The 23,175-nt window shown below is 32.9% G+C and overlaps 1 protein-coding gene across 1 annotated transcript in view; it reads right to left on the bottom strand.

Moving 5' to 3' along the window:
- Positions 1 to 1,523: 1,523 nt before the first annotated feature.
- LOC127719150 (cell migration-inducing and hyaluronan-binding protein-like) overlaps positions 1,524 to 23,175 on the bottom strand; it is a 49,188-nt gene continuing 27,536 nt past the window's right edge. Inside the window, exons 11-24 of the mRNA XM_052225173.1 lie at positions 22,485 to 22,615; positions 22,077 to 22,146; positions 19,337 to 19,471; positions 18,202 to 18,343; positions 17,485 to 17,548; positions 16,007 to 16,042; positions 14,466 to 14,597; positions 10,585 to 10,768; positions 8,897 to 9,118; positions 6,616 to 6,809; positions 4,899 to 5,039; positions 3,690 to 3,864; positions 2,442 to 2,585; positions 1,524 to 1,655 (exon numbers count right to left, since the gene is read on the bottom strand). Of these exons, the coding sequence (XP_052081133.1) occupies positions 1,626 to 1,655; positions 2,442 to 2,585; positions 3,690 to 3,864; positions 4,899 to 5,039; positions 6,616 to 6,809; positions 8,897 to 9,118; positions 10,585 to 10,768; positions 14,466 to 14,597; positions 16,007 to 16,042; positions 17,485 to 17,548; positions 18,202 to 18,343; positions 19,337 to 19,471; positions 22,077 to 22,146; positions 22,485 to 22,615 (1,800 nt within the window). The 3' untranslated portion in view covers positions 1,524 to 1,625. The remainder of the gene's footprint in view (positions 1,656 to 2,441; positions 2,586 to 3,689; positions 3,865 to 4,898; positions 5,040 to 6,615; positions 6,810 to 8,896; positions 9,119 to 10,584; positions 10,769 to 14,465; positions 14,598 to 16,006; positions 16,043 to 17,484; positions 17,549 to 18,201; positions 18,344 to 19,336; positions 19,472 to 22,076; positions 22,147 to 22,484; positions 22,616 to 23,175) is intronic.

Below are 23,175 nucleotides of genomic sequence, written 5' to 3' on the forward strand. Positions count from 1 at the left end.
AGGGTCCGTGTGCTTGTTTTAGAGATATAAGCCATTGAAAATTTGGCGGGAAATAATTCTCTCTAGATTTTTCATACGTTTAACATTGGCACCCTTTTTCTTTTAAAAAATACGAAAAAATAACAAGGATTTTATAGGATTTTCAAATATGGCTTTTAAAACTATATGTAATAAAATTATGAAAAGAAAAGTAGGGGTTAGCGGAGAAATTATTTTAATGGCACTTCATGGATAAAACCAAAGGATTCCGAATATCTGACAAAAAATCAAAAACAAGAGGAGCGAACATCCTTAAGATTTTGTTCGGTTTTGGCAGATGTTCGGTGTCATCAAGATCGCAACGCATATAATTTGATATGACGCGGCTTTAGAACATGTTTGGAGTAGAAGGCTGATGAACCAGGGGTATGTCAAAGAACTTCTCGTCCTTTTTCTAAAATAAGTTCATCTGAAGGTATCAAAACCTTGTTGATAAATATTCCGTATCAACTTCACAAATAAAACACGATGGTCTTGAACTATAGATTCTGGGTACCGACTCGTTGATCATCTAAATAACGTGTATGGTATTCTTTTATTTGTCTTTATGAATATTACTTTTACTGTTTAGTCTGTTTTTTTGTGATACCCATTTGACGTGGCTCTGTACTTATATATCCCGTCATTGTGTTATAGTTCTATGGTAAAATTTTTGTATTCTTGTCTTTCATTTTTGCTAATGTGCATTGTTTATATGCCTTTTGTGTTTCTGTGTTAAATATGACGTGGCTCTGTACTTATACATCCCGTCATTGTGTTATTGTGCTAAAGTAAAAAAAAAATGTATTGTTGTCTTTCATTTTGCTAATGTGATGGACTATATGCCTTTTTTTTTTGTTTCTTTGTTACATATGACTTGGCTCTGTACTTATACATCCCGTCATTGTGTTTTTGTGCTATGGCAAATTTTTGTACTCTTGTCTTTCATTTTTGCTAATGTGCTTTGTCCATATGCCTTTGTGTGTTTCTTTGTTACATGTTTGTTGTTTTTATAGTGATTAAGATTATATCACAATATTGACTGCTGTACCCCTATTTGTGTCATTTTAACCTATTATGTCTGTTTGTTTTGTGCACACATCGTTGAAAATATAATAAAATTTCTTACGACTGTCATACAATTGACAGGTTTAGCTAGCTATAGAAACCAGGTTTAATCCACCATTTTACAGAAGAAAATGCCTGTACCAAGACAGTAATATGACAGTTGTTGTCCATTCGTTTGATGTGTTTGAGCCTTTGATTTTGCCATTTGATTACGGACTTCCGTTTTGAATTTTCTGCGGAGTTCGGTATCTTTGTTATTTTACTTTTGGCTAGGTTTCGGTTTATAGATAAAAGAAGATGTGGTATGAGTGCCAATGAGACAACTCTCCATCCAAGTCACAATTTGTAAAAGTAAAGCATTTGCTTTTGCAGGTTTCACTGTATATCGCAAATGCTTCAAAATAGAGTGATATATAACATGTATAAGTCAACAGGAAAAGGCGTTTTTTTTTCATTTTTATTGATACAACGAAACAGAAGTGGTTTCGTATGATTTTTTTTTTTTTATCTGAATTTAGATTTTGACACCCTGTGTTTTCTCATCCTCTGGTTGAACCTGCTCCCCAGTTCTGAAAAGAAATACAAAACATCTCAATAAGAACAAATATCACAATTGAGAGAAACTGACTCGCATGAGAGTTATTCGTCTCATGTCAATTAAAGTGACAATCAGTAGGACATTGGTTCATTAAATCTCTATTCAAAATAACTTAATAATATAAAAATGAGTAAAAATTGTTGTAGGCCGTATGGTGAAATTGGTGGAGAGTTGTCTCTTTGGCACTCATACCAAATCTTCTTATTTTTAAGAAATGAAAAATCTGACTGTAAAACGGGTGTTATTCGTTTAATGATAAAGAACCTATGCTGTTAAGCTAGCTACACTTCATATAAAGCAATCTAAGTTCAATTCTTGTGAAATCCGTAGTAATGTGCGTTTAATCAAAATTATTGTAATGGTATCATGACACAGCTGTGATAGATATATAGATTTTTGTAATAATCATTATATCATTGCATGGCGTATGATTCCGTATTTCTACACTCAGTTGAATTATAAATTTTAAAAACAAAGCTTCTCGAACGTTTTTTTTTTTATATTTGAAATTTAACTGTGGAGATTGGAGACATATCGAAATGCACGAGATTTGGTGATTCAGACATATCGTATTGCACGAGATTCGGTGATGCAGACATATCGTATTGCACGAGATTTAGTAGTGCATTATCTTTCTCTAATGATTTAACGTTGATATATTTGACTTATCCCCTAGATAATCCTATTCATAGTGAGATTTTGGAATTCGGAACCTGCTGTTTATTGTCCGTATTATTCTTAACAGAGAATTTCTTACCGCAGGTGGTTCATTTGCAGAAGCAGACAGTTCTCTGGTATCTATCTCGCCAGCAGTGTCAACGGCCCTTTTATGTCTGCTTCCGTGAGTAAGTGTTTCACTTAGCAGTTTGAGTAGTGTTGTAAGTTTCCTTCGGGATTCGGACTGAACATATTGAAAGAAGGAAAATATAATTAGATACGTAACTTATAAATCAATCAAGGAATAATTTACTTCAGACGCCGGCCATTTATCAGCACGGGAGATACACGAGAACAATATATTATTTCTGTTCAATGAACATTATGCTGATATACCCTAAACACTAACAATAAATGTTCAAGGCATTGATCGACAGAAAGACTATTTATTCACATCTGCGAAAATACGCAAAATAAAAATCATCTTAGATATTTTCGTAACGCGTGTGTTATCATACGACAACAATCATCATAGCAAACCGATGGTGCACAAATATATATCAAAGAATTTTGCCACGTCTGTGTTAGGTTTTGAACTATCAACAATTTGGCCTCGAGCATTACTACAGAGACATTAATTGTCGAAATACTCATCTGATGCAGTTAAATTGGTATCGTTAATGTTATTGCAGTATTAACAGATTACAAGAAATCCCTTATCTCATAAAACGCAAATAACGCAGCCAGTATAGTTCAAGTTTGTCAAAATAAGCTAAATAAGATACATCGATGATGAATTATTCACTTGCAAGTGAATAATTCGATCTTATTGAATCCGTATTCATGTGAACTCCAATTTAACCCCTTAGATAGAGATGAATTACGCATGATTTATGCGTGTTCCGTTATCAAAAGAAAAGACTGTCAACATTGAAATTGAAACAAAGGTAAATCATTTGATTGACTGATCCACAAAAAATCATTCTTATACAGGTAAAATTGCCTATATTTATTTAACCTATAACATGAAATCAAACAGACATAGACAAATCTAATTGCACGAGGTTGCTATTGATTTATATTTATATTTATGTTTATATCGTGTTTTGTGACCGTCGGTAGCTTTCGGAGGTCATCTCGGTAGTTAATTAGATAGCATGTAGACTAAAATACACAGAAATTCTGATATATATTATCTATCTTATGCATTGTTAACTGTTTATTAAAGACTTACTATAATTTGGATATATGTTTTAGTATGTTATAAATCAACTATGAGAATTTGAGTCAAATCGGTGAACATGATTTTGACAGCTAGTGCCCCTTTAACTTTGAAGAATAAACTTACTATATTCGAAGAAAGGTTGAATTTTTCATGAGCAGCACTTAAACAGTCAGTCTGAGTTAAATCGCCGTTTTCAATTCGTATCATTACTCTTTTACACATTTCACCCTCTCCAACACATTGACCTATTTCCCCAGGCTCAAAATCGTTCACGTCAGCCAGGAATAAGGCAAGGTACCTATTTGCAAAAAAACATAATTTCATCATAGATAAACATTTTGAAAAAGTATACAAAACGACAGGTACACATCGTCAGATTGTATTACTCTTATTGTAGGATGACATTGATGTTTTATAAATTTTGTGCGTCCAAAGCGCTTTTGAGGTTTTACTTTCATCATGCCCATATGGTACATGAAAAGAAATAACCAAAGTCACCTGAGGTCAACTTTCCTGACAGACTTAGAACCTTAATTACAACAAAAATTCGTAAATTTATCAACAAAGAAGTTATGTATGTAATCATGTCATGGACTGGCGGTCAACCAGCAGTACATTTTCAATTCTTAAATTATGTAACTACATTTCAAGCTGCTTGATCATCTTGATGTCATTTTCTATGCTGTTGGAGGTATTTAACCACTAATTCGGGACCGGTCAGAAATTAAACATACGAGAAAGTAGTATATATTTTAATCAAAATAGTTCCTACGCAGAGTTTTAATTTTGAAAATAAGTAAAATATCTAGGTAATTTTGGTATGAAATGGAAGCTTAGGCACTTGGGATCACTGTTGAACCCTTGTTAAAAGTTTCTTTTGAATAAAAAAAAAATATATGAAATTATCATTGGAGGTTGGAGGGCACATTTGTCCTGTTGTTCAGTTCTACTTCTATTTGTACTATCAAACTTGCAGGAACCAGTGCGCTCTAATATGCGATTTAAGATATGTTGATTTTTTTCTGCACAAGTCAGGATAAGGTATTGTTTTAATATGAAATGACTGCCACTTCATTTGAACTTAAAGACAAAGTAGCCATTAATGCTTCAAATTGCGGAATTTCGGACGCATGAAATCCATAACGTGTTGTTTTTATTTTTTACATAGAAAGCAATGGGGCAATGAACTAGTGGTTTTATTCCCAGAGGGATTAGCTTGATGTGTTATGATTAAAAAAAAGTAAACCATAACTGTTGGCTATTAAGAAATCATGGACAAATAATTTGCCACTTCAGACTTTAGAATAACGTAATAACATTAACAACACAAACCCAGTATCGGAATCGTAAAAGTAGTCTCCGATCGCATCAACGTCGCTTAGTGAATCTACGGCTGCCCATTTCACCATTCCTCCGGAAACTTTAAAAGTAGCATCGGATGGGATACACACTCCTAATCGTACACCTTGTGATCTGAAAGATGAGACAAATCATGTGAAAAGACATTTAGTGTACAAAGTTGGATCCAGAAGTGACATCAAAAGGTCATTAAACAAACAGTTAACGTATGGTGTAGACATCTGTCTATTGTTGAAAAACTACATTTCGCCCTATAGATGTTGTTTGGTTATCTTCGTCATTGGTTTGCTTTTTGATTGATGTATTCGCAATTAATTCTTTTGTTCTTATTAAGAATATTTTTGAAGGACACTGTCAAGTGAAAAATCGAAATAAAAATACTGCATCAATTCAATTTTGAGAAATCATACCGAATTATTTTTTTTATTCGAGAAAGCCCTTCTAATTACTGTGGATCCACTTATTTTCGTGGATACAAATTATCGTGGATTGAAGGGAAAATTATGTATTTGGGAATATTTGATTTCGGGGTTTTACAAAAAGTCTGCATATATACCAAAAGAACATTTTTACTTCGTTGGACATTTGAATTCGTGGTCAGCGTATACCAACGAAATTTACGAAAATTGGTATCCAACGAATATAAATGAATCCACAGTAGAACCTTTCACTCATTATCATTTTCTAACAGATGCATGTCATGATCAGCTTATGTGTGTTGAATGTGCTAATTGACTTAAAGGAAACAAGGGACAATCAAACAACAGCTACACGGAAAATTAAAGATTGGGCAACATGAACAACACATAAATGATGTCCGGAAGCGAGACTGGTTCCCTGTTCACTCACCGGCTCCAATGTTGGGTGACATTCAGTTATATGTCACGAATGAGGAAAAGCGAACGGAATTGCTATATGGTTTATAAAACATAAACATGCTATATCAAGTGTGTGTAAAAGTTGGCATTTTGTTACATGTGATATTTGAGTAGATTTTTTTAAACAAACTATCTATCATACTATCAATTTCTGTTGATTGAGAGGTGACGAATGAATTTGATATAAAATTGGAATGATCATATAGAACCAAATCAGCAATCATGCATTAGCGTCATTGTGAGACCAAAGGAATTAATTACTTTTGTCATGATTTTGCCTGAGAAAATATAATCGAATAAAAAAGTTTCCTATAATTGTACAAAATTATGAACTTTTCAGTAAGATCAAGAATAGTATCAAATGAACAGTCCGGAATTTTCTACAGTGGTCTAATTACTCAATACATATATGGTATTCAAATTGAAAACCTCTCCCACTCTTGTATGATCGAATATCTATTTAAAACGTCAATAGACAGACACCTAACAACACAAATAATAAGAAGACATTATTATTTTATGAAGTGAAACTTGTTTTGACAATCCGATCATTTTATTCAAACTTCTTTCGGAACTTATTTTGATTCATTGATCGATTGTTGTTTGCTTGACGTCCAGTGTGAACTTACTTTGACAATCCAATAATTTTAAAATAATTTCTTTCAAATCCTTTTTTAACAATCCGATCCTTTTACATATCCTCTTTTTACAATTTACGTTGACAATCCGACCATTTTTATGTTAACTTCTTTCGGGACGTTCTTTGAGAATCTGCATCTGCTCATTTCATATTAAATTCTTTCGAAACTTACTTTGACAATCCGACCATTTGTATACTGAATCCTTTCGGAACTTCCTCTTCAAAATACATAGAATAACTGTAACTTTCTCCTGTAATGACGAGAAAGCTGGCATCATCTGGTGAATCCGCATCCACTCTGGCTGTCTCGTAATCATCGTCCCTTGTCATCGTTAAAACGTTTTCTGAAGAGTACTTTATAGCTAACTGTAATAAACAGTACTTTGCTTTTTTAGAGATTTTCACAGTTCGCCATTACAGAATCGAAAACATCCTGGTAATATATTAAGGTGGTACCAAACACCTTGACTAATATTAATTTGGCTCGTTTAATTTTCATAAAATTTTGACAAAATGTTTACTTTGACCCTTTGACAAAAATATAAAAATTTCAAAAAATTTCAACCAACCACTTTATCAGAAAAATTTCATTGGTTATATAGCAGTCTGACAAATACTAATCTTGATCATGGAGAAGCTTAATATTTCCTTAACAATACAACGTGATTAAAACGTTTAGTTGATTTTCACAGAGTTATCTCCCTGTAGTGTTAGGTACCACCTCAAAGAGTGTAAATCTTCATTGTATTTACTTTTATTGTTATATCAAGACGAACAATACCGTATAGCGGGTTATTTTCGCGGGGTGTAAATTTTCGCTTATTTTCGCGGATAGAACAAAATCGCCAAAATAAATTCCGCTAATTCCAAAGTGTACATGGAAAGGTATTGATAAAAGTTTTGAATCCGCCAAAATAAGAACCGCCAAAATATTTCGTATACCTTATTTAATGAAAATCGCGAAATTTTACACCCGCGAAAATAACCCGCTATACGGTATTTAGCTACTGTAAATAGAAACTTGTTTTTCTTCCAGATATTCTAAATAAAACAATTAGTTCTTACAATTTGACATTTCATAAACGGGAACATCTTAGGTACACAACTTCTTCAAAGTTGATTTTCAAAGTCCGAGATCATGGAAATTTGACCAAGTATTACTGAGTATTGTGTCTTTTGGGGGATTCATTTTACAACTATTGTATTTTCTATATGTATAAATAAGAAGATGTGGTATGAGTGCCAATGAAACGACTCTCCATCCAAGTCACAGTGTGTAAAAAGTAAACATTTATAGGTCAAAGTACGGCCTTTAACACAGAGCCTTGGCTCATACCAAACAGCAAGGTATAAAGGGCCCCAAAATGACAAGTGTAAATCAATTCAAACAGGAAAACCAACGGTCTTATCTATACAAAAAACGAGAAACACTTATGAACCACACCAACAAACGACAACCACTAAACAACAGGCTCCTGTCTTAATTCAGGAGCCTGTAATTCAGTGGTTGTTGTTCATCGCTGTTTCTCGTCTTAGTTTCTCATTTATTGATTTGTATAGTTTGTTCTTGTGTTGTGCCATTGCATCACTGACCCATGCTAAAGGATGGTATGAGACTTCAAACATGTTCAACCCCACCATATTCTGTATGTGCCTATCCCAAGTCAGAAGCCTGTAATTCAGTGGTTGTCGTTTGTTGCTATAAGTCATATTTGTTTTTCGTTCCTTGTTTTCTTCTTAAAACAGGCTGTTTGTTTTCTCGTTTGAATTGTGTTTCATTTGTCATTTTGGGGCCTTGTATAGCTGACTATATGTGGTATGGCGTTTACTCATTGTTGAAGGCAGTACGGTGATCTACAGTTGTTAACTTCTATGTCATTTTGCTTCTGGTGGAGAGGTGTCTCATTGGCAATCATACCACAACTTCTTATCTTTATATATACATGTGCTTGTTCTTCTGTTTATTCTTATTTGATGAAATCATTTACCTTAACGATATCGCAATACTGTAAACCAACTTATATTCGCGAGCGATTTATTTTCGCGACTTTCGCGAGTAGAAAAATAACGCTAATATAAATCGTCGCGATTATGTACAACTTGGATCATTCCTTATTAAAATTAATCAAGTTAGTAAGGAAATCGCGAAAGTAAATAGCCGCGAAGTGGTCTACAAAGGGTAAAACGCGAAATAAAGTATCCGCGAAAATAAGTTGGTTTACAGTATATATGCTACATTTTCTTTTGCATTATTTTTCTTTTGATTCTCTTCAACTTCATACACGCTTTATTCTTTCTTTTTTTATTCAAGCACCTCTAATTAGTCTGGTGTTTACCAAACGCCAAAAATGGCAGTTCAAATTTAAAGCCTCATATCCTCATTGTCTTTTTTGCGTAATTGATTTTTCATTTTGAATAATGCTACACTGATGAAAAAAGTGTTAACCACTTACTTTACCAAAAGCATGTTCGCAGTATCCAAAGTTCCAATTTGACCTAATCTTACACTCTTCTGTCATATGGAAGGCTGTAGGACTTAGAACTGTAACGACTGAATCATCTGATACATCAAGTTCCGTCACCGAGTTATCCATATCTCTGAATGTTCGGATATCGTCACCAGTTCGCTGCGTTTCATCCTGAAGAATATCTCTGACTCTGTTTCCTTCGCTTGGCTGTGGTAGAAAAATACATTTGTATCTAAAGGTGACTAGAAGTGTAACAAATGATAATCTTATACTGAGTTCCATAAAAACATCTGTAAATTTAATATTATACAAGAAGACATGGTATTAATTGAGTGCTAAATCCCTGCAAAATCTTTTCTAAATAACATTTTATAAACCAATAACCCGTTTTTTAACTTTGAGTGTACTCGTTGGTCTTGTTTTTGACTTTTTGCCTGATATTCAACTATCCTTGAAGAACCAATAAAAAGCATTTCCGCTAATTCCTACTTTTCTTTTCATAATTTTATTACATATATGATTGATACCTTGTTATAAATCGTAGTCTTTAAAAGGACAATGGTGCCAATGTTAAATATATAACAAAAATCTAAAGAGAACTATTTCCTGCAAATATTTCAATGGCTTATATCTCAAAGACAAGGACACGGACTTTTCATTATTTTCTGCTTTTATTCACGTCATTTATATACTATCAATCTATAACAGTCTGTGGTTCATAAGTGTTTCTCGTTTCTCGTCTCTTATATAGATTAGACCGTTGGTTTTCCCGTTTGAATGGTTTTACACTAGTAATTTTTGGGGTCCTTTATAGCTAGCTGTTCGATGTGAGCCTAGGCTCTGTGTTGAAGACCGTACTTTGACCTATAATGGTTTACTTTTATAAATTTTGACTTGGATGGAGAGTTGTCTCATTGGCACTCATACCACATCTTCTTATATCTATTATAAAAAGTTTGATTTGTGCGGGATTTTTTTAAACAGAGCAGCGAACATATTTAACTCATTCTATATGTTTAGCTTGAGTAAACTATTATGCATTTGTATTACAATATTAAGGTTTGGGTTTCTTTATAGCTTGATGGGACTAGTTGCACTTGAAATAAGGCATAATATGTATCTATTGTTGTAAACAATGTGCATAATTTCTTGTTTCTGAAAATATGAATTCATCAAACTTGTGAGCTGAAATATTCCTTACTTTTTCATTTATTAATACATAAATAAGAATCAACACTTTTGTAGTTGTATTCTGTGAGAACATGTGTCAGATTTTAAGATAATTCTTGAATGTTTTGTTGCAATGATTGTTGATGGGTATCGTCAATTGCCAATTGGCACATGTGTCAAAACTTGTGTGGTGCAGGATCTGCTTAACCTTGTTGTGCACCTGAGATATCCCCCGGTTTTTTGGTTGTATTTTCTGTACTGTTTGTCTTTTCGTATTTTAGTTTGCATTGTCATTATGTTATCGACTTATGAATTTTATTTTTGGTATATTTTGCCCTCTTTTGCGACATTCGTGGGCAGTACAACGTGCAATCCTAGTTGGAGTCTAACATTCTTGCCAGGTGCAGAGTTCGAACTCACAACCTTAATATTGACATGCTTTTTGTCACTGAACTAATTAAAACACTCAACTACCACGGCCCCGTTTAAAACAATCAACTTACATCAGAAAAACCAAATTGTGCATTAGTAATACTGTGAAAAGGGGATTGTCTGTGCAGTTTATCCCAACCAATGGCTCCCATTTGGTAATATTCGTTATCAGCAAAACCATCAAAGAAAACATCTGTTACATAAATAGGTCCTCTTCTCAAGTTGATTCCATTTCTTGGATTGAAACTTTGCATCCTTAAAATTTAAATCAAGAATTAGCAATTTATCGATATCCCAATAGCATGAGTTCGAATCCCGGCGAGGGAAGAACAAAAATTTTCTTCCGCAAATTTGCAGATTTAACATTGTTGTGCTGAAATTTAGAGTAATTATATGTATATATATCTATATCAACAAAGGCCCTTTTCTACACATGTCAACAGTTGATTCAATTTCTCAAATTGAAACTTTTTAACTTAAAAGTTTATTTAAGATTTGATTTGATTTTTAGTGTTTTAACGCCACTTTTAAGCACCGTTTTTGGGCTATTTCGTGGCGGACAGTTTTTATAGGTGGAGGAAGCCGGAGTGCCCGGAGAAAACCACCGACCTTCGATAGGAAAACTGACCATCCTAGTCAATTAAGATTGGAGTCGAGTGCACCCGCACGAGCGGGGTTCGAACTCACAACCTCAGTGTTGACTGGCTAGTGATTACAGTAGTAACTACTTAGACCACTCGGCCGCCGAGGCCCCAGTTCATTTAAGAATACTAATTTATATATCAAAACAGGTTCTTTTCTAAATGTTATAAAATTTCGTGGATTTAAACTTTTTATCCTTAAATATTCAATTAAGTCGTTAAAGATTACCTATAAAGTATATTCTTAATTATACATCGGATTTGAAATTCAGTTCAAATTCACAAAGCCTATTCAGTATACCAATAAAATTCAATGTTTAGTTAACCGATTTTGCTACTAATTTCAAATTTTTGCCTTTGGAAACATTTATTAAGTAGAACATGCTGTGTTCCCTATCCAAGCTTAATTGAATAGGCATGTTTTAGCGTTCTTTAGTGTTAGTTATATAGGGTCTTTTTGTATGCCATAGTTTTCCTCACCTGTATACCAAAATGGAGGACAGGTCATTTCCTTATCAGGTAAAGATATCAGCTTATCAAACCTAAGAATTTGTTCCCTTTGCGGATACTTGAAAAAGTTGATAGTTATTGGAAAATAGGTTAATGCTAACCTTTACGCTTGATCACTTTTTTCCAACTGTTATACAAGTGACAGGTTAAGCTATACGAAGATTTCAGGTATTCGTCCACAAGACAACAACGAAATAACAGTGAAAAACACAATTACTCATAAGACAAACTTTCATTTAGATAGTAAAAAAAAAAGGATCCTTGAATTTTGGGTTCGTAAAAAAAGGAAGACTTAGAGTGTGTCAAATATCTGTTGGGGTCAATGAAATTTCCAAACTATTCATAAAATTGATGTTATGATATTGTACCTTTTTTTATGATTAAAAAGTAATTTAAATCGAGGAAGGGTATTTATTTATTAATCTGTTTTTGAGAAACAAACACGTGTAATCGTCAATCGGGGTTATTTATAACCGACTATACGATATGGGTTTTTCTCATTGTTGTTGCCTGTAATTGCTTATATCCACTTCATTTGAACTTTGGTGGATAGTTGTCTCATTGGCATTCATACCACACCTCCTTATTTTTATATACAAACACCTTTCAGAATGATTGGTTTTCCATTATCTCGAAAAGAGATATTTACTATAGAATACTGTGTAATATTTTTAAATTTAGAATTTGACAGGTACAGAACATGTATAAAACCTATATCATCTATCATATTTTATCAAAACTGCTCAAGACATTTCTTAATTCTTCTTTGAAAATGTTATCAAAATCAATAAGTATTGATTTTTTGGCAAATTGCAGTTTTTTGGATTTTTTTTCTATTTCAAACTGTTCCCTTTGTTCTGAAGGTAATGAAGCAATATTTTCCTCAATCATTGCAAGCAGCTGTAGTTTCGTTTTGTTTTCGTTTATGCAAAGTTCGTTTTCTTCCAAAGTAGATATTGGAATTTTTATATTTTTAACGGACTCGGATATTTGCCAATCTTAATAAAATCATGTATGGTGCTATCATTACGTATGAAGATTATTTATACTATTTTTTTAAAATAAGATAAATATACAGCAAAAAAAAACCGTTTTTTTTCTAAAATCCTGAAACTTTGATAAAAATTAATTAATTCCAAAGAATTGTTATACAATTTTAGAACATACTTATGTAAAGAAGATTTTCCAAATGTTTTATTTTTACAAAAATGCGCTTGTGTGTATCTTTTGAAACAAAAAATGTTATGTATGTCTTTCCAAAGGATAGAAATGTCCACAAAACCGAAATTTTTTGTAAATGTTTAAAACTTTGACCCCATTTATCTCTTAAAGTAGCACATGAAGGTATATTTTTTATTTCATATTTGAATTGACTAGGTGAAAATTAGGTTGTATGCAAATTTTCATAAAAAAAATCACCGTGAGATTAAAATTGTATCGTATGCCCTTATACAGGATACAAAAAAATCCAAAAGCATATTTAGAGATAGACGTGCAACCCATTCCTTCAAACCGTTTTGACGGGTTTAAAAGAGCTCAAAAGATTTCTATTCTGGACAGTAATAACTTCATTGGAAATTTCACTGTTTCACGTGAAATTAATCCACAGGTACAATGCATTACAATGGACAAAACCTGTTCAACTACTTTTACAAGGCGAAAAAGAAAGTCGAATCGTGAAGCCAGTAAACAATATCTGAGCATGCAATTTGAAGATTATGCTATATATTTTACATTAAACACATTCGCTGAACAAAATCATTTATTATGAGAGTCCCAGACACTATATTAGTTGACAGTTTTTCCACTAACTCCACGTGTTTTTAAGCGGTAGTAAACTCGTAGTAGCCCACAATGCATTGTAGTTCATTGAGTCAATTGGTCAGTTTTTTAAGGCCATGTTTACCTTCTATTACGGAAATTACTACGCAAATATATTCTGACGTCAAGAAATCTAGAGTTGTAGACCTGTAGATGTTTATTTCAAATATATATATCTATTCAGAGATGCTTGAGGACATGATGATGGAAACTCAAAAACGTAATATAAATTATGGAGTGCTTATACCATATATAACAGCAAGATGCTGAAGGCCTTAATAATGGAAACTCAAATACATAATATAAAAGATGGAGTGCTTATACCATGTATAACAGCAAGTTGCTGAAGTCCTTAATAATAGAAACTCAGAAAACATAATGTAAAAGATGGAGTGCTTATACCATGTATAACAGCAAGATGCTAGAGGCCTTGATAATGGACACACAAAAACTGATTAGAATTCGCCCATCCCGGACAAGGAATCAGAGATACATTCCTAAATCTAAAACGTTTTCCAACATTTTATTATAGCAAAATTCAATAAACTAATGTATCAAGTCTAATACCGAAATACAATCCTATTTATTAGGATGGTAATTTCCCCCTGGGACTTATAGTCCTCCCACAGAAATAATGACCAAATTTTCTAATAATATAAACTATACCAATTGTACTGCACAAGAGGCGTTTTCAGAATTAATTTGTATCTTAAGAGATGATCGAACCTTATACAAATATTTCCTTATCATATATGCCAAGATTAAAAATTTGTAAGCCAGACGCGCGTTTCGTCTACAAAAAAATCACCAGTGACGCTCCAATCAACAAGTTTTAAAAAGGCAAATAAAGTAAGAAGTTAATGAGAATTGACAACCCTAAATTCCGAAAGCATTGAATAGCTTTTCTGCTATTAATTCATCCATTTGATTGTTGATTTTTTTTCCATCGCATTAGTGTTCGTATAAATTTCGTTACTCACATATTTGAAGACATAATCGGGAAAGATCTTCCAATTGATACGGGTTGGCCGTTAACTGTTGCTGGCTCTCCTAAATTAGGAGAATCTCCTATAAATACGCTCTGGTCTATGAACTGTAGTGCAGAATTCTCTCTAAAAATATCATAATATCATACAGAATCACACAATGTAGCATAAGATTTATCACCTACCACAGATGAGATTTAGCAAAACAAAGATACAGGCAAATTTTAATCAAGTATATATCGACTAAATGTATGCGTATAATTCATTTCAACTGGAACTTGTCATAGTTATTTTTTTTTTCTCTATCTCCTGAAAACTGTAAGAACATCAGATAAATGGATTAAGGTAGTATACACCATCGCAATTCATTGTAACAATCAACGTCAACGTCAAAGGTAGACCATCACACTTTAGCGTAACCACACACGCACTTCAGCGTAGCTATCGACAAGTTGGCGTCACAATGTCACCATCGCACTTCAGCGTGTTAACCAACGCACTTCATCGTGGACCATCGCACTTCAGCGTGACCATCGCGGTTCGGAGTATCATCGCGATTCAGAGTCCTACATATATAATAACAAACTTATTCATAACATCTATGGAACGTTTTCAATATCAGTTTGCCGTGACTGATTGGACGGGCTACATGATTTCCATGGCTATAACATGTGTTTATACCACATCTTCTTATTAATATTATGTTAATACAAATGCTTTCCATTTGACAATGGTTTTCTAAGAGTTCCGTTGGTTAATACAGTCAAACGGTTGGTTTTGTCATTTTGTTATGCATTTTCCCGTTTTTTCGATTTTCAGTATTTGAGTTATTACAAGTTTTTTTCCAAATACAATTGACCCACACGTAATAATTCCACTTACACTGACTTAACCATAGTATTGTATTACAAGTCAATGCAGCCTAAATTACGTTACAAATATACGTAAGTTCATGTTTGTCAAGTTATTTTTTCGTTAATTGTTTTGTTACAGGTTAGGCCGTTAGTTTTCTTGATTGAGTTGTTTCACATTTTCCATGTCTTTATGCATATAGTCGACTATGCGGTATTGGTTTTTCTATTAATTGAAGGCCGTACGGTTTCATATAACTGCTTACTTCCACTTCATTTCAACACTGGTGGATATAATATATATATATATACATATATATACAATTAGCAATGCATTTGTGATGTATGCACATAATTACATAATCACAAACTAAAACAGCTGTTAACGCTGGATATCTTACACATAAGTCTTGCCTCAACTACTTCACTGAAAGAGACAAAAACTTCTAAAACATAGAAAGATCACGGTTTTTATAGAAAAAAGGAGATCGCCATAACAGTACACAAAGCTATTGCGAGCATATTAATGATACTAGTAGACAAAATAGTAATGATAAAAATAAAAATGAAACAATTCTTAATTGAATGTTCACCCAATATTTAAAACGAATAAAAACTATTATTTAAGAGTCGGTGTGTGCTAATGGGTGTACGTTCATATGTGTGCTTTTATGCAAAACTTACTTTACTAAATTAAGTAACTCAGCGCTGTCTGATAACCTGTAAAAGTGAAGAGTTTATTATATATATATCACAGTATGCCAAATAAATTTGTTGTAAAGCGATTTGGTTGAACTGAGACGTGATGTGAAAAAGATGACTTATAGAAAAAAGAAAAAAAAAGAAAAGTTAAAAATTGGAGACAAATGAATCATTGTGGAATGTAAATATTTGTAGTACTTCTGTTGAATTGCAGAACGTAGATAATTTATAACCAGGTCATGTGACATATCTTTGCTTTTATTTGCATTTGATAGTATGATATTCAGAACGAATTTCCTGTTAAATTTCTACAGAGTAAACTAAACTATGTGGAAACAATCTAACGTTTGTTTTTGTAGCAGTTCAGTGTTTCTGTTGTTCCGTTTTGTTTCCTCTTATAGTTGATGTGTTTCCCTCAGTTTTTGTTTGTGACCCGGATTTGTTTCAGTTAAATCGATGTAAGACTATTGAAAAGCGGTATATTACTAGTGCCTTTATCTATTTACTCAGGTTGATTTTTTCTGCTTAGTTTTCTAATCTGAACTCCCAACAATTTTGAATTAAACACCACTTATGAATCAGTGAAGAAGATTCTAGGTATTTGTGTCTTAAATAGCAAGACACATGTTTTCACAGTCTTTGATCTTTTGAAGCCAGAAGAGTCGTCTGATTTTTACATTTCCCGATTGTGTCTTATTCCCAATTTTGACATTTTCACTGATTGTATTCGCATGGTGGTGATGCATGCAAAACGCGTCCCTGTCGAAGCATCCTGTCTCGCTCCATTTTGGAGTTGATGTGGTTCCCTCATTTTCGTTTTTTCTCGTAATTTGTTCATCTAGATTTTTAGTGAATATATAAGATTTAAGTATCGGTAAACTACTGAATGTTGCTTCTAGTCTTCCAATGTAAACAAAATTAATTACTTTTTTTGCAATTCGATTTTCAAGACAAGTTTATACAATGAAAAAGAGCATTACAAAAATAAAAAAAAATAATATAGCGTGTTAATACGATTGCATCACATTACAGCGATGACAAATATCAGACAACATGTAACTTCTGGTATACCTTCCGGTATCCTGTAACGGAGAGCAAAATTTACAATTGATATTTGCAGATAACTGCATCCCCTATATGTGTATTAGTATCCAATTGATAACAATAGTTTCTAAATTCTTCAAATGAAGATTTCAAAGGGGAATATTTCGATGTATGAAATATCTTAAAATATTTATTTTCATAAAAAAGAGGCGAAAGATACCAAAGGGACATTCACACTCATAATTCGAAACTAAACTGACAACGCCATGGCAAACAACGAAAAAGACCAAAAGACAAACAACAGTACACAAAACACAACATAAAACGTTAAAGACTGAGCAACTGGAACCCCGCCAAAAACCGGGGGTGATGTCAGGTGCTCCGGAAGGGTAGGCAGATTTTGAATAACTACTTACGATGCACGGACTATTTTGAACATTCCTCCTCTAATCCATGCGTCTCTAGGAGTGTTTTTGTAGGCTAAAATGGATGAAAAATGTCTAATTCACATTATGCATTTTTTTTCGTACCATGTAAATTCATTAACTTATCGTTTGATAGTAAATTATTAACAAAATAAACTCATCATAGATACCAGGTTTAAAAATGTGTACGCCAGACGCGCGTTTCGTCTTCAAATGACTCATCAGTTACGCTCGAATCAAATAAGTTGAAAAGGTTGAATAAAATACGAAAATACGAAGTTATAAAACATTGAGGATCCAATATTTCGAAAGCTGATGCGAGTTGTACGTCAAAATTCACAAAGGAGATGAGAGTTATACGTCAAACCGCCAAATACATCTTAAGAATATATAAATCAATTTAGTCTGCAACACTAGCTGAAGGGGTTAAAAATTATTGAAATAAATAGTTCGCAAAATGTTCCAATTCAGTTGTCCTTGTATAAGGTTTCAGCAAATTCAGGAAAACTAAAAATTCGACAAAACTGTTTCAGTTTAAAAACCTTACACAACAAGTAAAAGTACCTAACATTAATAACTGTTGAAACCTTACATTTTTAATGGGATTAGTCACACGAGAGACTCTTGTATCAAAGATTCCACGTAAATTAAACTATTAAAAATACAAACTTGTAATATATATATATATATATGTATATATTGCTTTACCTGTCATTCTGTTTATTATTGATGGTTTATCAGTAGAGTTCTTATATTTCAGGTGCATTATGGGATCTTCCTTAGGTCTGTACCTGTTGTATCCAGTAGCACTTCCATCGGGATGAAATTCGTTATCAAGGAAAAATCCATGCTGAAATTAATGTAGCAACCACAAATTAACATATGACAGTATATACAGCACCTCAATCAATGGTAGTGACCTACCTCTATAGGCATAGAATAGACGTCATTTAAAGATCTTGAAAAACACATTCATCGGATCATGCATTTTCTTCATCAGGAATGAAAGTTGAACAAACTTTCTGAAATTGTCCGCTAATAAATTTTTGAAAATATAAGAAACTAAGGTTTTAATCCCCTCATGCAAAGTTTACCTTAGATGGATTTGGATATCTTTTCAGTCCTTTTGGATCAAAAAGCTCTTCAACTGTTTAGATTCTTATACACCCTTGGCCTTCAAATATTCGGCTTTGGACGTTCCTTACGAAGGTAAATCAAGAAAAGCGCTTCGGACGCATGCAATTTATAACATTTTCTTTTTTTATTTTTGGCAGTTATTAAGGAATATTCACTCTAAATAATGAATTTTAAAAGCATCTAGTAACAATTGTGTTTGATTCATTATTCAGGCATCTGTCAAAATATTCCATACCTTATTTAGAATTTAGTGGTTATTTATAAATAGATCATGGTAAATCCACTACGAATATTTCAGGGAGCAAACAATTCGTCTTTTTTTCAATACATTATGAGGTAAGTCCATGACCAAAGTTTGCAAGTCAAAATATAATTAAACACGTCGCAAGTAAAATATCTAAAAATTATGTAAATCCAATCCAAAGGTCATTTTATCCTTAGACATTTTAGAACATATTTCATGACTGCAAAGGTCAAAACTTTTACTTTAGATTATTACAGCCATACATGTGAGAGGTTTAGCTAGCTATAAAACCATGTTTAATCCACCATTTTTTACGTAAGAAAATGTGGCTGTACCAAGTCAGGAATATGACAGTTGTTTTCCATTTGTTTGATGTGTTTGTGCTTTTGATTTTTCCATTTGAAAAGGGACTTTCTATTTAGAATTTTCCTTGAAAAACTACAGTGAAAAGATCTTCCCTACCTTTTTATTTGAATGGGCAACATTGTTGTCGAATTCAGTAATAACTGTGTGTCTTGCTTCATCTTTTAACATGTATCCCTTGTCAGCTGAAGGTCCTGTTGGAATTCGTGGATATGTAAACCAATATCCTCGTCCCTATATAAAATAAAGATTGTTAATACGTTAGCTCATGAATGGGTTGATGGGTGGACGGATGGATGACTGTTTCACGCCCAGTGGCAAATTAAATGCATACTCAGGACGACAACATGGTAATATGATATGAATATAAACCCTGCGTTGTACTAAATCGACACGCTGAGCCGGATTTTAAGCTTGCTTGTTCACAAGGTATGAGTCCTCCTGTCATCCTACCCGGACACATTATTCCGACTCCGAGCCGACCATTATTTGTAACTACTCCTAAATAGCACGTGCTTAGCGGAGAGACAGCAAATACTAATTATTAAACTTCTGATTTGCCCATGGCCGGGGTTCGAACACAAGACCTCTTGAAATCGAGGCGATGCCGCTACCACCAAAACACCAAGGCGGGTTCGTACGCTCGTGTGGATTTTGTCACTTTAATCCATCCACAGTGGAATGGACAAAGTGTGAATAAAAACACAAGATAGTGCCATGTTGCTTTACTAAAGATTTATATCCCCAAACGACTAAAATCCACTTTACATACGGAAAAAATAGTTCAGTTTTAAAGTTACTAATTTCAAATAAATTTGTGGTTAAAATTAAAATGACATACGGAAATGACCAAATCATCACCATTTGTATTGTAATTAACAATTGACAACTGAAATGAAATACCATTGATGCGGTTATGTTCTGTAAATGTACTGTCAATGAATTGCTAATATTAATTATAAGCCAAATATATATTTATAAGGATTTTTTTGTAAAACAAAGGCGAATAATTACAACCCGACCAGTCCTGGTATATTATATATTTTCATATAACACAAATTGATGGTCATCAGTAACATATACATATACAAATAACCACAATTTTCTTCTTTATTGTTTTGTTCAATTTAAGATTGAATTAACTTTCATCAATTTTCGTGAAGGCTACAAAGCCAACCCTACATTAGATAACCCGAGCCCTAACCATAACCCAACCTCTTACCCTAACCTTTGCTCTAACTCTTTAACACTGAAATTTCTTTAAATTTTTCGAAATACTAAGGATTTTCCACTAAAGGTATATATGACCTTAGCAGTATTTTCAAACCTTTTCGGAATGATGGGTCCTCAACGCCCCAACTTCGTACTTTATTTGGCCTTTTTAACCTTTTTTTCGAGCGTCATTGATGCGTCTTTTGCAGAAAAAACGAACGTCCGACGTACAACATTTTTATCAAATCATAGTATCTATGATGAGTTATTGCTCTGTTCCATACGAAAGTGACGCAACATGATGAAACTAATATCTAAGGCTTTAACAAACATTCGTCACAGGACAGAAACAATCTTTTGTTCGAAGGATCGCTAGTGACTTCTTTTAATTTGTTGGTAGGAATTTTGATTTTCATTCTATTTCATTATTTTGTTTCATAAAAAAAATATACGGCAACTTTAAACAGATTGGAAAGAGATTTGAGTGCAAAACCGAACAAAAACATAAACATTACATTAACTTGTCTCGTGCTTCTAGAAATGACAAGACTCAACACAAAATGCAATGTTCAAAATACCAAGGCACATACCTGAAATTACCAAATCTTAAAGAAGTATGTAGAAAACACGAATGATCTGCTTTTATTGACGATTTAAACATTTTCCCGATGATCCTATTACATAAAATATTTTTAGATAATGAACCAGACGTGAAACCGATAAATATCAGACAAAGACATCAGGTATCAATGCATCAACGCCACATTGTCCATGTAGATTCGGGTCAATGTAACAATAAAATGCACGAGACATAATCCATACTATCAAACACCTATTGCATCGTTTTGATCGCATAAAAACCGTTACTTTTTAACTACTAACTGTAATTTAATTTCTAGCTAAAACAAATAGTTCAGAAAAATAGCAGATAAAAATTAATAGAGGACTTGCTTGATTTTCGCCCCGATACAGCAATATAAAAAACAAAACGACACCAATTCTGCAACAATTGCAAAATCCTGATAGAAGGTAACACCACAACAAAAGCGGGATACATATTTCAGTACGTATGGCACGTGTTGATGAATACTCTTTATCAAATATGCTCCGACAAAACGTATAGATAACCAAATACTCAAAATAGTTGGATAACCACATACTCCAAATAGTTGGATAACCAAATATTAACAATTTCTAAAGAGAGGTGGAAGATATTAAATTACGATAAAACTTATAAGTCATAGCATTCTCCATGCCACAAAATACATTTATAGACTTCAATTTTCTTTTTACAGCTGTGTGAACATAGACCCAAAAGGCAACGTACGTTACATAACCATGTGCTTAAAAACTGGACTGCTCAAACTGATAAATTGTAATTGTAAATTTTAAGTTTATTTATTCGTGTGAATGCAAAAATTTTGAACGATGTTTAATGTTGAATGTTAAAATCGAATGTCGAATGTTGAATGCTGAAAACAAATGTTAAAAAAAATGAAAAAAAAATGTTTAAAAAAAAAAAATATTCTGTATGTTCAATGTTAATAGTTGAATACTGAACCAACTTGACATCCGAGAATGTGATTGGGATTTCAACTTGTTCTGTGATAATTAATTAAACATTTACCTCTCCCCCTGCTGCAACGTTGTTTGTGACGTAACTAAGAGGATTTGTAATCCAGAAGGTAGATGGTGCTCTGTAAAAAAAGTAAAATGGCAGTTTTAAATGTTGCCGAATTTCTTCCTTAAGTATGTACTTGGCGAGGTTTATGAATTTTTGTCAGATGTTCGGACTTCTTTGGTTTTTTCCTACGTTACAGGGAAAAATATTTTGCCGCATTTCATCTACTTTTTCTATACTTAAGCACACGTTTTAAATACACATAGCTTGTTCATGAATAATACACGTTAAAAAAATAAATTTGAAAAATTTAAGATATGATTTTACTTTTTTAGAGGTAATACACACACTTAAAAATTAACACACTTGTTATGGAAAGAAAAATTGCAATGATGAGATATTTTAGATATTTACTTATCAGCTATAATAAGTGTTCCTTTTTCCTGACCCAGTCCTAAGTTTCCATTTAATACCGTTCTCTTTTCGCCACCATCTTCCAAGAAATAACCGTGACCCTTTGTCATGTAACATACATTATCTTCCACCTAAATATAGAAAAATAATGAAAATTTACCTTCCTTTTAATTCATCCGCTCTAAACAATAGATTACCTTAAATTAGTTGGCAACCACTTTTCGGAATTTGGGTCTTCGATGCTCTTCAATTTTGAACTTTATTTTGGCCTTTTTAACTTTTTGATTCATGTGTCACTGATTAGTCTTTTGAAGTTAAAACGCGTACACAATTTTAAGTCTGGTATTTATGATGAGTTTATTATCTATATCAATAACTATTGTGATATTCGAGTATACTTAGAGTACTATATGTCACTTGTTAAGAATGAATTGCTTCGCTCCCGGTGCACTTGATTTCATCCCGATATGTTAATTTTCAATTCATTATTTTGTGGGCTTTTGTTCGTCTATTTGTTTTTTTTTTTTGTTTTTTTTTTCTTTTTTATAGTGTATTTTTTTTATTTGACTAATGTTTAAGTTTGCTTTTTTATTATATTGAAGTTTGAAATTTGCAGTAATTTTGACGTGATGTAAAGAGCGCTGACACTGATTTTCGTACAATAAACTATTCATATGTAGTCTTTTTGTAA

This window comes from Mytilus californianus, unplaced genomic scaffold (assembly GCF_021869535.1).
Source record: "Mytilus californianus isolate M0D057914Y unplaced genomic scaffold, xbMytCali1.0.p SCAF_10, whole genome shotgun sequence".
In the NCBI taxonomy this organism is placed as follows: Eukaryota; Metazoa; Mollusca; class Bivalvia; order Mytilida; family Mytilidae; genus Mytilus; species Mytilus californianus.